This window comes from Coturnix japonica, chromosome 19 (assembly GCF_054131305.1).
Source record: "Coturnix japonica strain WE chromosome 19, WE-NBRP24, whole genome shotgun sequence".
Classification (NCBI taxonomy): Eukaryota; Metazoa; Chordata; class Aves; order Galliformes; family Phasianidae; genus Coturnix; species Coturnix japonica.
The window spans coordinates 10,276,575-10,290,917 of record NC_140681.1 but is presented as its reverse complement, the minus strand read 5'-3'; the positions used below and the strand labels follow the sequence as shown (position 1 = coordinate 10,290,917).

Here is a 14,343-nt window from a genome sequence, read left to right as displayed (position 1 = left end):
ATCCTTTGCTCAAGGCTTTCACTTGATGGGGTGCAGCCAAGTCTCCCAAGAAGGAAAAGATTCAAAGATGCTGACAACTTGTTAAGCCTCACGAGTCTTGCAGCGGATGGGATTATTCAAGCCAGGCTTGAGAGGGAACAGTGTCCTCACAGTAATGCTTTAAAAACCCCTTCAGGATATAAAACCAAAGCTGGCCAAGGCACTCTGGCTCGTGCACTGTGAACAGGAGCCAGCTCATTACCAGTTGCTGTTGCTTTTCTTCTTGTGTTAATGTAAGGAGAGGAGCAGAGCCTGAGTGCAATCTTAAATTTGCATATGGAGATTGAGAAACAAAAGGAGCTCCTCCAAAGCTGCAGGATAGCACCTTGTCTTGTGGCATTCTGCTGTGCTTCTGGAGCAGCCAGTGGGTAGAAAGCCATGGGATTAAAAAGGGATGGAGACTGACTGACAGGATGCTTAAGTGCTAGGATGGTGAGCAAGAGATGACACAGCTTACCTGGTGATAGTGGGTCTGGCACCTTGGTGGAGGGTCCAACCAGCCTGCTGTGCTCCTGGACAGCTTTGGGAATGCTCTGCAAAGCCAAACGTGAAGGTAAGATCTCTGTAATGCAGGCTGTGGTGCTGGAGGGTAAGGGGGGCTATCACAGTGCTCAGTGCCTGCAGAGAAACCAGTGTGCTGCACCTCCGTGCCAGGGCTCCTGCTGCTTAGCATCACTCATTAGCACTGTCGCACTTCCATCACTCGAGGTACAAGCAGGAGGAGCACCCTGGGCTGTGAAGTTGTTGCTTTGCTGCTTCTCTCTTGGTTCTTAATGGCTTCTTGGCACAGGACCGGAGCTGCCCCTGCTGTGGGAGCTTGTCTGACCCACTGGGTTTGCAAGGGGCTCTGGGAGCACTAAGAACCAAATAATAGAAATACCAACATTCCTGAGCAAACGAACCCGCTCTGTTCTCTCTCAAAAACTACATTTTCTTGAGTTGCGTTTCCAGCTTTGGCAAAAGAGAACACGATTTTACTGACACGAATTTCCACTCCATGGCGCCACCAGGAAGGAAACAAACAAGCAAAAAAGAGCGGAGAGTTTGTTTGCTTAAAAAAATATCTTCAATAAAAAGAACTCGTGCTCTTTTCTTTTCCTGTAAGGGATTTGGGGGGGGGCTGTTCTGCACCAGAGCCCTTCCAGACCTTCCCAAAGCCTGTATGGCTCCTGCTGGGCCTACAGTGTTGGCTGTGTGTCAGCACAAGGGTAGGGGCTGCTGGCAGTAACGTTGCAATGCTGGGAGCTGGGCCCATGGTAAACAACCCTTCGTGCCATACAAAAATACACAGATATGATATATCTTTCCCCCCCCCCCCCCCCGTGACATTTCCCATTGCACACAGAGCCCTGCTCGGTGCCAAGCTCCTCCTGCAGGATGAAGGCAAAGCCCGGTGCATGTGCTGGGGAAGGTACAGCCCAGCTAAAACCCTTTTGGGGTTCTGCTGACTGTGTTGCCCTTACTGATGTTCTCATAGGGTTTGCCGCACTGAGGATGTGGGATGCTCTTGTGTATTCATTGTAATGTATTCATTGTAATGAATACAAGGATCAGTCCTGCTGTCTGAACAGGCCCCCCCCCCCAGCACTGGGGCTGCATTTGACGGCTGCCTCCCTCTGCTCCCCAGCAGGTTGTATATGGGACATCATTCCCCCTCCTGCTGCAGCAGTGTGGGCTGCATGGGGGTATCCCCTCCCTGTGCTGCTCCATTCTCCTCCTGTCCCTATATTGCAGCAGTGTGGGCTGCATGGGGGTATCCCCTGGATCTGTTGGGGCTGCTTTAAACAGACGGAGCGATGTAAACCCGATGTGTTTTTATATATACAACAGGCGCTCCATCAACACCCCCCCACCCCAGTTCCATTCCCCCCCTCCCCCATAATGAAATCCAACAAAAAAAAAAAAAAAACCAACAAAAAAAACACCTTTTAAAATAAAAAGTTCCAACCAAACAACAACTGACTTTCCCCCCCACCCCCCACCTTGAAAAAGAGAAACAAAACCTGCAGAACAAAACGTGCCCCCCAAAGGGGTCTCAGGTGGGAAACGGGGACGTGCTGTATCCCCGGGTGTGGTGGACAAGGGATAAAGTGACCTCTTCAAAAGTGGGTGCTGTGCAGCCCTGGGGGATGGGGGGGGGGGCTGAGCCCTGGGCACCCCCCTCTGCCTCCAGCCGGGATGGGGTTCAGTAGTACGAGCCCGGGGCTGAGCCGTCGCGGTGCCCCCACCCCAGGGACAGCCCTGGGGGCGGCCCTGAGAGCGAGGGCTCACAGGTAAAAAGCTAAAAACGGGGGGTGGGGGGTGAAGGAGAGCCGGGCTGTGCGCCCCCCCCCCTCCTGGTGCCGCATCCCCGCCGGTGTCCCCACGGCCTTTAGGACTCCGAGGAGGAGCGGGAGACGTTCTGGAGCAGCGATTTGTATATGGCAGAGTTCAGGAAGCGAGGGTAGGAGTCTCTGTGCATCAGCGTGTAAATCTGGAGCTGAGCGTCGTCGAAGGTGTGCGAGGACGGCTCCTGCATCTTCCGATTGATCACCTCCCGCACCCGAGAATCCAGGCTCACCTGGGCGAGAAATGAGGGAGAAATGGGCTGTGGGACCTCAGCGATGAGCCCCCAACCCCGGGTACAGCCCCGCACGGTACGGAGCGGGGTTGCGGTGTCCCCCGCAGCCGCATCATCTCGGCACGATGGTGCCCTCGTGAGGTTTCGGCCTCGCAGCACAGCCCCGGAACGCGAGGAACTTCGGGGACAGACAGGATGGGGATGTAGCTGGGTACCAACATCCTCCCGATGCCGTCCCGTTGGATTTAGGGACATAGCACCGTGACCATCCCTCCAGTACCTCCAACACTGTGCACTTGGGTGTCCCGTCCCTAAGAACCCACCCCCAAACCTCCACTTAAAGCACAGAAATGGACCAAAACCTTCCCGGATCATTTCTACCACGTACCTCCTTGGGTGAGAGGATGGAGATGTAGTCCTCATAGATGGTCCTGGCCTTCTCATCGATGGTGTGTTTGTTGCATTCGGTTTTGAGCTCCTCGCACGCCAACCAGAAGAGCATGTTCTCCTCACTGTATTCAGTCCTCAAGAACTCCCGGAAGACGTTGCGACCCGCCGGGCTCTTCATCAGCTTGTCGAAGGACTGAGCCCAGCCCCGAACCTCCTCCGTGGTGGGTTTGGAGCTGTGGGGTCAGTGGGATGGGAAGCAAAGGGAAGGTGTTACAGCTGGAGTACAGTGCTGGATATGGGATGGGATGGGGTCAGGTTTATTTCACTGTATCCATCCCCCAGAACAAGGAGTGCACAGGGATGATCCCAGCTCTGAGCCATCCCAGGGGGAATGCTCCCAAACATCCCCTGTGCTCGTGCTCCTGCTCAGGCTCTGTTCATTATGGAGCTCCTGGAGATCTCCATAAGTGCCCATGGGGTTTGTCCCGGCTCTGCTCAGCCAGGCCATAGGTTAAAAGTGAATTCCACCAAAGGGGAATTATGCTGCTGGCTCTGCACATACCCAGGAGGGCACAAACCCCTTCCTGTGCTGACCATGCACCAGCACTGACCGCTGGGGGAGCAAAATCCTAATCACTAAAGCAAGGCAGGAGCCATCATTACCACTGGCTAATGAATACATCTGATCCCTGGCACTAGCAGAGCACCCATGGCTGAGTTCTTGTCTCATTTCCAAGGCAGTGGATGCTCAGAGCCCCCACATATCCCTCCAAGCAGAGAGGCTGTGAATGGCTCCCTGTGCCATGCCATGAGATGCCGTGCCATGAGATGCCGTGCCATGAGATGCCGTGCCATGCACCCGGTGTCCCCGCACTCACCACGCTTCACAGTTTGGGATGGTCTCCAGTTTGGTCTCCCGGGACGCCCTCCACGCTCGCTCCCGGTCCTCGTTCCTAACGTGGAGATGGAAAGGTAGTAATGGGTGGTGGGACACGGGGCTGCAGCCCCACCTCACCCTGACCCCGCTACCTCCTGCCCATCAAACTCCTTTTGTGGTCACCCACATCCCACACCTCTGCTCCTTCCCTTCCTTTGTGCAATTCCGCCCTGACCACGCAGCGATGTTTCCTGCACTGCTGTGCCAACATGCACCGTGCCACCCAGCACCGATACATTGCTGCAGGGCACCGTGCTGTGCTATCACCTCCTCCAGCTGCCAGCAGGGCTCAGCCCACGCAGGAAGCAGACGGCAGGGACAGAATTAGGAAGACAAAAGTGCCGGATCCTGCACTTTGTGCAGCCACGACGCACAGCACCAGCACCGCCTGCAGGCAACAACTGCAGCACCGATGTCTCCTGTTCCCCCCATCCTCAGCCCCGTGCTGCAAGAGGAAAGCGGCCTCCAGCCAACTTCCCCCAGGCCCACCAATTTCGGAGCTGGGCTCCGACCGCAGAGCTTCCTGCTTGCAACACTGGCCCTGGCTGCAATCCTGGGTTTAGCCCTCAGAGCAGCAGCTGGGCTGGGCACAGGGCTCAGTGCATGATGCATCCGAATCTGGGATTGCATTGCACCATCCTCGCTTGCTTCTGCTCCCAAAGTCCTGCAGATGACCAGGTGGGTCACGGGTGGGTGTTGTGCTGCTCTCAGTCCTTGTTGCATTGTTGCATTCTATGATTCATTTGAGGAAACAAAGCTGGATGAGGAGAATGGGGCTCCAAGAGCAGGGCCTTGCACAGTGATGATGCATCAGTGCTGCGCTTGGTCCCTGGGTTTGTTCAGCTCCAGGTCTGGATGCTCCTCTGGGCTCAATGCCGTCAGTAGCTGCAGAACCCAACACTGCAGCGGTGCACAAAGCTGTCAGCAATCTCACAATGTGTTGATGCTGAGAGCAGGTTAATTCTCCAAAACCTGATATATGGGCAGCCCTAAGGTGAGTGGGGACGGCTCCATCCCAGCTGTGCTCCTGCACTGCTGCCCGTGGTGCTGTGCCCAAAGGGACCCCATCATGCAGCTCCAGCTGCACCCACACCTCGGTGCTGCACCAGCCACGTGGGACCAAAGTGCTGCTCGTGTAACACGTGCTTACCATGAGCAACTGCAGCAGCAGCACCAGCAGAAGCAGCAGGCATTGGGGCGGTGGTTGCTGGCGGGTTGCACCGTTGTCGGAGAAGTCTCATGCCGGGACATCGGAAGGGGTGGCTCTGCGGACGCGGGTCCTGCGTACTGCAAGGCAGGAGGGAATGGAGAGCAGTGGGTGAGCTGAGGGCAGGCAACCAACCTGGCTCCCCCCACCTCAAAAAGCAGCATAAGGGTCCAAGGGGCATCCAAGGGGCTGAGGTCTTCCCTCTGCTCTAGGTGACACACTGTCCCCATGCGTCCTCCTCTCCAGACCTCACAGAGGTGACCAAGGGACCCTCTCACTGTGGTTTGCAGTGCTTTATTTGCACTCCCCTCCCTGTCCCCCATTGCTCCCAGCCCTGTTTCCATCTCACCTGCGTCCCAGCCTCATACACGGTGGCCGTGGGTGGGTCGTGCTCCAGGGGCTCTTCTGCTGCTCGCTGCTGCTCCCAGGCTGCGGGTGACCCGAGCAGCCCGGTTAGCGTTCCTGCAGCCGCACGGCTGGAGCCTGCAACAGGCAAGTGGAGTGGCACCATATTACCACCATGGTGAGCATGGACCCTGCGTGGGAGCATCCGGGGAAGGGCTGTGCCATGCTGGGAAGAGCCCTGTGCAGGCTGGGGTAATGCAGGCAGACATTGGTGCAAGAAAAGGAAGTGAGAAGGAAAGGAGGAGGGGAGGGTACGGCAGTGGGCTTCCCCTCGCTGCTCTCTGACCCTGCTCTTGCTTTGCTGGCAGTGTGACAGTGTGGCACTCATAGGGTCTCCCCACTGTTTGGGGACTGCTTACTCCATGCTGGATGCTCCAAACCCCAGCTCTGCCCTGCAGGGATTGGGCACAGTCCATGGTCAGTGTTCAGCCTCGCACAGCTGTGCCCCGTACCACTGCTAGGCACCATGAAGACATTTAGGTTCAGGACAGGGAAGTCAGAGCTGCTCCACGGCATCATGTGAGTGGAAGGAAACGAGGGAAGTTCTCAACTCCCAGCACTACACCCAAACTCTGTGCCAAGTGTTGGCCAGGCTCAGAGCTCTGCAGAGCTCAGTGGCCCCGACTGCACCTGCCCCATTCCCGTCCTGCAGTGGAAATGCTCCATGTCCCATTGCCCCAGGTCACCATCCTGCTGCAGAGCCAGGACCCGGGATGTGCATCCCAGCAGGGCACAGGCTGAACAGGGGATGCTGGTGGAGCAGGCTTGGATCCACGCACAACAGGGACAAGGATCGGGGTCTGTGGTCTCCTGCTGCAAGCTCCTCTCCCTGGCCCCTGAAGCCCTCCTGCTGGTTCCCTGCGCTCCTGCAGGAACTAAAAAGGAGAGAGCCTGTGCTTCTCTCCCAATTGTCCCTATTTATAGCCCCGAGTGCTGGCAGGATGGCTGTGACCTTGTCACCCTGCTCGGCAGCAGCTCTGCGCCCTCAGACAGCACTGTTGGCAGGTGCACTGCAGAATTCTTGTTCTCCCCTTTGCTTTCCTTCCCTTGTACCAACCAACCTCATCCTCAGTGGCTGCACAGGCAACAAAATCCCACAGCAAATCCTAGTGGTCCCTTGGTGTTCATTACAGCAATGGTGTGACAAGGGGAAAAACACAAAGGAACCATGCTGGGTCCCCTCCTGCTGCATCGCACTGTGCTGAATGCAAAGGCAGTGAAGGCTCTTATGCAGCACTGGAGCACAGAGCACGGGGTGCCCAAGAGATGGGGACGTGGTTATGGAGCATGGCAGTGCTGCAGTGCTGGGGCCACTGGAACAGCAGATCAGGAAGCAGAACCACACAGAGCCAGAGCCCATGGGGAGGTGTGGGTGTGCACGAGACTGCGAAAAGAGGAAGGAGGAGGAGGACAGGGGATGTTTCCTAAACACATACACAAGGCAGCCCCATAGCCCCCACCCAGCCCCATTGCCCTGTGGTGCTGCCCCACACTCACTGACGTAGCTGTTACACACAGCCTTGGAGTCCCCACATTCCAGGCACCCCTGTGCCATGTCCTGCCAGCTTCTACACCCACATCCCCACTGAGCTCTTCCCATCTGATCATGGTGCAACAGGGATAGGGCTGTGCCACCCCAGTGCACATCACTGCCCTGAGCCCCCATGCAGCCGGACAGGGAGGATGCATCCATTACTTTGGAAGGGAAACATCCCCAGAGTGGCTGCTGGATCCCAGCACCCACCAAACACCGTGGATGTCTCAGGCAGCACCGAGGCCACCCCCACACCTGTACCTGTGCTATTCCAGCCATGGCCACGCCGTCAGCACCCAGCTCACGGTGCGCAGCATTGGCCGGGCAGGGAGCTGGGAAGGAAAAGAAGAAAGAGAGAGAAAAGAAAAGAAGCCGAACACATCCTCTGACAGGAAAGGGAGTGGTAAGGGAAGTGGCAAACTCAACTGATGAGTTCAGACCTTTTTTGGGAAAGCCCCACCAAGGCCACGCTGCTCTGCCCGGCCTCCTGCAGTGTCGGGACATGGCTCTCCTAGGCAGGATGGGGACATCTGGGGCATCATATGGGCACACCAGCATCAGAGGAACCCATAGAACCAAGGAAGTGGCCATTGCAGCATCACACCCTGTGCAATGCAAGGATCCATCCAGAGGGGTGGTGCCAACACGTGGTGCCCCAGGATCTTCCGGAGTATCACCCACGGGGGAGGAATCGGGCAGCGAGTGGTGGAGCTGTGGAGTGGGGTGGGATGCAGCGTCACTGCAGAGTAGGGCTGCACCCACAGAGCTGTCGGCTGAGAGTGACTCACAAACAAAAGCAACATGTGAGAGAAAAATCGGCCGTGCGACCTCAAGCTTCCTTGATTGAATTTGCCCGCGGGGCTGGAACAGCGGCACAGACACCAGCGGTCACCACTTGGACTGCAGCAAAGGGAGCCCAGAACCAGAGCAGGGTGATGCAGCGTGCACCCATCACCCCAAAACACACCAAAATCCCAACGCCGTGCACCAACCACAGCACACAAAACCCAACGTGGCTGCTCTACCACTGTCCCAGCACTGAGCCCACACCGCCACAGGGGAACTCCACAGGCCCTATGTGAAACCCCTCATGCTTTAGCAGCTCTGCTGCTTTGCAGGGACCCCCCACCAAAAGGGTTTGCCCCATGGGCACAGCTCGGCCCCATGGCCGCCCCCACCCTGCAGTGCACCCAGACACCTGCTGGTGCACAGGAAGTTTTGGGAGCTATTCTTAGACTGCTTTTTTTCTCTCTTTTTTTTTTTTCTCCCTTCCCACTTCAGCAATTAGAACAGACTCTAAAGGTGGGGCTCGAGCCCTCACATTGGGATGGTGTCTGTGGGCACGGGGCAAGCCTGACCCCCATACTGACAGCTGTGCCCAGGATCACAGCCTGATCCAGGACACATCAGCCACATGGGGACCAAAGAGGTGATGATGTGCTGCCCTGCAGCTGCCCTGAGCATGCCCACAAAGTGCCCCTGCACACTGCAGAGGTGGCAGGAGGGAGTAGATGTCTCTGGGAGCCCTGCAGTGATTTCTCCATCAGCCCCAATCCCCAGCGCTGGGTGCTCCTGCACTGAGCATCCTCTGAGCCAAATCCCATTGCACATCCCCCAAACTCCTCACTGCACAGCAGAGAAACCCCCATCCCAACATCCCAAAAGCTCCTCACCAAACATCCCAAAGCTGCCACCATCCCCTCAGCCCCGGCTCTTGCACAGAAATGTGGTTAATTATTTCAGAGCCCCAAAATAGCACCCGCGCCAATCAGCTGGGGGATTTAATAAGGCAAACCCTGACAATTACGTTTCTATTAGTGGAGGTATCGTGGCGTTGTTAAGGCAGACTCCCATTAAGCATTTGGTAATGATCCATGCGAAAGGAGAAAGATCGTGGGGATCAATACCCAGCAGAGGCACAGGGCGAGCAGCAGGAGCATGGGGAGAGGGAAGGAGGGAGGGAAGGGATGAAGCCTTGCTGTGCTGCTGCTCAGGCCGTGGTTTACATCTGGAGCGGTCCCTGAGTAGCTCTGCATCCCTCTGCCAAGCATCCCTGACCCCAGCACCGATGGTGTGCACCAAAATCCCACTTTTGGATGCTGAATACCAGCTTGTATTGGAGCATTACAAGGTCAGGCTGCAGGTAGAGGTCAGGACACTGTGGGCACAGCATGCATGGCATCCCCTCCACTGCCCCATCCCCAAGACAGCCCCTGGGGGACACACATTGGTCACCACAATAGGGATGTTCTGCACTGTCCCATCTGTTACAAGCATTGGGGAGCTCCAACACCGACCCGTGGGTTATTTAAAACCCAACCAAAGGGGAACAAAGTCTGCAGGGTTCGGCTCGGCCACGCGGGGAGGAGCTGGTGGCACAGAGGAAGGAAGCACTGTCACCCTGCATGGCCCCTGTGCCACAGGCACAGCACGCAGCACGGCGTCCCACACCGCCCCACAGCTCTGTCTGTCCTCACCATTCATTTTTGTTGTTTGGCGAGGCCAGCACGAAGCTTTCCTTTCCTTTTCCGGGGTTGCTGCACCTGTTTGCTCTTCTCCTGCCCTTTGCACTGAACCGCCGCGTGGGCATTTGCCTTCTGCAGGAGCCCCCAGTGGGTTCATACAGGAGACAAGAGGGAGGGCAAGGGGAAAACCCAAACCCTGCACCCCAAGCACTTTGCTGGCTCCGTGAGGCCCTTCTATATGGAGCCCCATCTGTAAGCTCAGTGATCCTCACTATCTGTGTCAAGAGCCCCCAGCAGCTCAGCACACAGCAGGTGAGACTGTTTCCTGGGCTGCTCAGAGAACTGGAAGTGCAGCTTGTTTGGAAATCCTACCCTCTGTATTTCCCTCTGTCAGGAATTCCCCCCTTTTTTTTTCATGCCTGTGATGAATATCGATGCTGAAGCCCATAGGATTCCATTGTTCTCCTTGACTCTGCTGCTTCACCAGGGCTAAACCAAAGGCAAGACACTGTGTGGGACAGTAACAGCTCTGGGGCTGCCCCTCGTGTTCCTCCCCACACCCTTGGGTGCACCATGAGCCTGGCTTTGGTCTGAGCTGCATTTATACCCCAAAGCCATTGAATGCTGCATCCCCTGGTGCACGGCTGCCAGCACAAGGGATGGCATGAACACAGCTGCCCCCAGCCATGCACCAGCCATGCAGCTGCAGCAATGCATGCACAGCTGGACTGAAGGCATCCCATCCCTGCTGGAGATCTCGATAAGGCAACTCTGTTCTGCCACTGCTGCAAGGGATTGGAGACTTTCTGAGCACCCCCCGCAGCCCAACAGCCCCACCACAGCCTGCTGGAAATGTGCTCACTGCAACACGGCTCTCCAGCAAAATGCATGAGTGCATGGAGCTGGATGGGAGAGAGATTGGGATCCCTGGGATTGCAGGGGGAGAGAATGGAGAACAGGCAGATCAGCACCACTCCAGTGCCCATCAGTGATGGTAGAGAAGGGAACACGAGGGGTTGTGGCATGGCCAACATGTGGCAAAGCAAAACCAGAATGAATGGAGTGGACACTGCTGGAAATGGGCTGGGAGAGCTGATGGAGTGCCCAGCAATGGACGAGATGCCCACAAGGCTGAGTGCCATGGAGCTGGAGTGGGGATGGTGACGTCCCCCATAGAGCAGCTGCCAGGTCCAGGTTGCAACAGTGTGAGAGCTCAGCACTTTCCCCTCCTGCAGCAGCGTGGGATACCATGCACCGTCCTCTCCATTGGGTGAGAATCGTTACAAGAACAGGGAGCAACATCCAATTTCTCCCCCTCGAATGAAGAAGTAGCTATTAAATAACACACAGAACCAAATGCCTTTAGACCCACCCCCTCCAAACAAGCCTTTGCGATGGAAATGCAGAGACGTGCAGAGACGAAGAAGGAACTGAGTAATAGGAAGCAGCAGTGGGCACGGGGCAACACGGAAGCGGCCACGATCTCAGCACAGAGCTGCACCCCGTTATCAGCCCTGCTGCTGGGGTTCACTGCAAGAAACCACCCAGGGGAAGCACAGACCCCCACCAACATGGCTGAGGGATGGCACACAGACCCCGAATGATGCACGTCCGAGTCACCAAACCTCTGCTTCCCCACTGTAATTCTTCAGAGGTAGAGTTTGTTTAATTGCTGAAGAACACGACTGTATTTTGATTAGCGGCTTTGAGTCATTTGTGGGGAAGGGCTGAGGCGGAGGAGCTTGAAATCCTTGTAGGGAAATCTGATGTGGCTCTGTCCCCTGGGATGTATCCTGAGGTACGTGCCCACAGGGGCAACCCAATGCACAACACATCCACTGGGACAGCAGGCACTGAGAGCACCGGGATGGTGGAGCTGCATCCAGAGGGGAATCAACTCTCCTTGCAGCGGGGAAATCCCTCCCACTCACTTAACACTTTTTGTTGAGTTTCTTAAATAAGGCCATGGATCCGCGCCAGAGCAGCCTCATGGGGAGGGAGGGAGGGAGGGAGCTTCCCGGGGGATCCTCGCTGTGCCCAGGGATGCTGTTGGCCCTCTCCATCCCTCAGCCAAGCTGCCAAGCCCACGTGATGGGCTCGTGTTGGGCGACAGATAGATGATGCTGTGTCCCTACGGGGGAGCCACATCCCGGTCACCGGGTCCTCTGGTCATGAAGTCACCAGATCCCCCTGCCTGGTGCTGGAGGACCCGATGATGGCCGGAGCTCAGGCTCACCCTGACTTCAGCCAACCTTCCCATGCCACATCGAGGTCAGGGCTGCTGGTGGGGTACGGCACCCCCGGCTGCAGGGAGCACAAAGGGGACCCCGCATCCCACAGAGGATGCTCCAGCTCTGCACACCTGTGGATGCAGAGCTGGCCCTGGGGGATGACCACAAAACAGCCCTGCCCCTGGGTTGGGCAAGACCCGGGCGCAGCCATCCCTGCGGCGAGAGGGGGCCCCCGCCTTCCTCCTCCATCCTCCTCCTCCTCGTAGGGGCTCGGGGGCGATGGGGAGGAAGGGGATGAGAGGCGACGAGAAGGGAATCCCCCCCCCAGGCCCGGTGTGCTCCGTGCCCCCGCCCCGCCGAGCATCGCGCACGGGGCCGGTGTCAGGCGGTGACACACGGACACACGGACGCAGCCCTCCCTTTCCATCAGCGCCCCGCGGTGCTCACTGTGTGTGCCCGGAGAAGGGAGGAGGAAAAAGGGGGAGGATGCACAGAAAGGGGGGGATGCGTTGGAAAGGGGAGGAGGAGGGGGGGGAGAAGAGGGAAATCATGGAGAAAAGGGGGATCGTGCAAAAGGAGGGTGCGTGCAGGGGGGAGCGCGCACGTAGGGGCGGAAGGGGGAGCGTGACAAGGATGGGGATGCGAATAGGGTCCGGCTGCAGCATGCGGGGGGGGGCGGGCCGGGCAATACACGGGGGTGGCTGGTCTGTGTCCTCCCCCCCCCTCCCCTCCCTTCCCATCCCCGCCCCAGCCCCCGGCATCCCCCGGGCCGGGCTGTGGGGTACTCACGGGTCAGGCATCCGCGCCGTCGAGCAGCTCCGTCCGCTGCCCCGTGCCCACGGCCGCCGCCCGTGCGCTGCCCCCGGGTTCGGCACCGGAGGGAGAGGGAGAGGCAACGGGAGAGGAGCGGAGCCGAGCGGCTGCACTGCGCACGCGTCCCCCGGCCCCTGCGATTGACTTCCTAAAGCAATTGCAGCTTTGGCACTTCCTCACGTCAAAACACACACACACACACACACATACACGCACACAGAGCCCGGTCCCGTGCACTACACCGGCACCCAGAGCTGCTGTCACCGGCACCTGCACCCAAACCCAAGCTGCGTCCTGCACCACGTACAGGATCTTGCACCAGCACTGTGCACCCAGCACCTTCACAACCCAGCACTGCACACACACATTGAGATCTCACACCCAGCACTGGCACCCCAAACCAGCATCACCCCCAGCATCACCCCCAGACCATCTCTATGGGGGCACAAGGGGGGAAATGCCCCAACTCTGCTCCTCATTGAGGCTTTCCCCAAGTGCCTGGGGAAGGGAAGGAGCTGGAGGCATCCCCTGCTCATTGGGGCTGCTGGGAACAGACTGAGTTTCCCTAAATCACTTTGTTATTATTAATTACAGGGGGGTTGTGCGTTGCTAAAGACAAAGGGCGATAAAACTTTGGGAGAGAAAAGGAGGCATAAAAATTTCATGTTCTCGCCAGGCGGGGAAATTATCCCATTTTATTATTTAAAACCTCATTAAAACCCATTTCCCTGGGAGAAACGACGATCGAACCGCTGCTTATTTCAATCCCTGGGACGTGCACTCTGCTAATATGGGGGGAAGCATTGAGAACAGGGCCTTTGCTGAGCTGCAAACACTGAACGTGGCCCCATCCCATGCAAGCAGCATCTCAGAGCAGAGAGCTCTTCTCCTGCGTGTGCATCTCCTGCCATTTCAACACCTTCCTTGTTGGATTTGCCTATTTTTTCCTGCTTTTCCCCCTCAATCACGGTGCTGACCAGCAGTTTGCTCGGGGAGGATGTGCCCAAAGCCCTCCTTGGCCAAAGCAGGGCATGTCCTGTTGCATCTTTCCCAGTTCTTCAGAGCAGGTTTGCTTTAGCGCTTGATCAAGCTCGGAGCCCGAAACTCCTCCAGTTTCCTTTACAGCAGAAATCCCGGCTAACATTTGGGCTCGCGACTTTGTGCGATTCTCTCGAGCCTTTCGGACGGAGACCCCCACCCCCCCAAGCACCGCTCCCACCCGTGTCCTGCCCGGCTCTGCTGCAGTTGCGGTACCCACCCGCAGGTGCCGCCCGACTCCGCCGGCAGCGGCTCCCCGAGAGGAGGCGGCTGATGTCGGGCTGCCCCCCCCGGCTCTTAGAGCCATCCTCACCTCCAGGGATGGAGAGCTTGGATTGTGCAGGCAAAGCACAAAGCGCCGCACACCTTGTTTTGATCTACGAGAAGAGCTCCATGAACTCCAAGCAGGATGCTTCTGATGAATAGCTGAGAGGAGTCAGCCCTTGTCAGGACTGAGATACAGCGTGGCTCCTGGTGGGTTTGCAAAGCAGAATTTGATGGAGAAACCCTGTCAGTGGTTGCTCCAAAGCACTCTGGGTCACTCCCTCCTGCAGTTCCCAGTTGATGCACACCCCAAGAGGCTGGCAGGTGTTGGGATGGGTTGTGTGCAGGCTGCTCAGAGAGGTTCTGCATTGCAAAGGCCTCTTCCTGACACTTCTACCCGTGCTTTGAAGGCAGCAGTGGGAAGTTTGGGTGGAGGGATCCAAAGAAGGACCTGTGGCTG

At 57.4% G+C, this 14,343-nt stretch overlaps 1 protein-coding gene across 2 annotated transcripts; it reads right to left on the bottom strand.

Annotated features, from left to right (window-relative positions):
- Positions 1-1,838: 1,838 nt before the first annotated feature.
- On the bottom strand, positions 1,839-12,724 carry RGS19 (regulator of G protein signaling 19). 2 transcript variants are annotated; one of them, XM_015881716.3, is made up of 6 exons: positions 12,558-12,724; positions 5,483-5,616; positions 5,077-5,213; positions 3,868-3,942; positions 2,988-3,222; positions 1,839-2,599 (listed from the first exon to the last, which is right to left on the bottom strand). In XM_015881716.3, the coding sequence occupies exons 3-6, from the start codon at positions 5,175-5,177 to the stop codon at positions 2,411-2,413; spliced, it is 600 nt and encodes a 199-aa protein (XP_015737202.2). In that variant the 5' UTR covers positions 5,178-5,213; positions 5,483-5,616; positions 12,558-12,724; the 3' UTR covers positions 1,839-2,410. The 2 variants fall into 2 exon arrangements, with proteins under 2 accessions (XP_015737202.2, XP_085375853.1); XM_085519727.1 differs by lacking the exons at positions 5,483-5,616; positions 12,558-12,724 and having other exon boundaries at positions 5,078-5,215.
- Positions 12,725-14,343: the final 1,619 nt, after the last annotated feature.

Bases quoted from the DNA above. Each gene is read 5' to 3' on its own strand.
- RGS19 (XM_015881716.3), bottom strand. From the start codon at position 5,177: ATGTCCCGGCATGAGACTTCTCCGACAACGGTGCAACCCGCCAGCAAC. The intron at 3,943-5,076 runs GTAAGCACGTGT...TCTCCACGTTAG, and splicing joins TGCTGCTGCAGTTGCTCATG to GAACGAGGACCGGGAGCGAG. The intron at 2,600-2,987 runs GTACGTGGTAGA...TTTCTCGCCCAG, and splicing joins CCATCCTCTCACCCAAGGAG to GTGAGCCTGGATTCTCGGGT.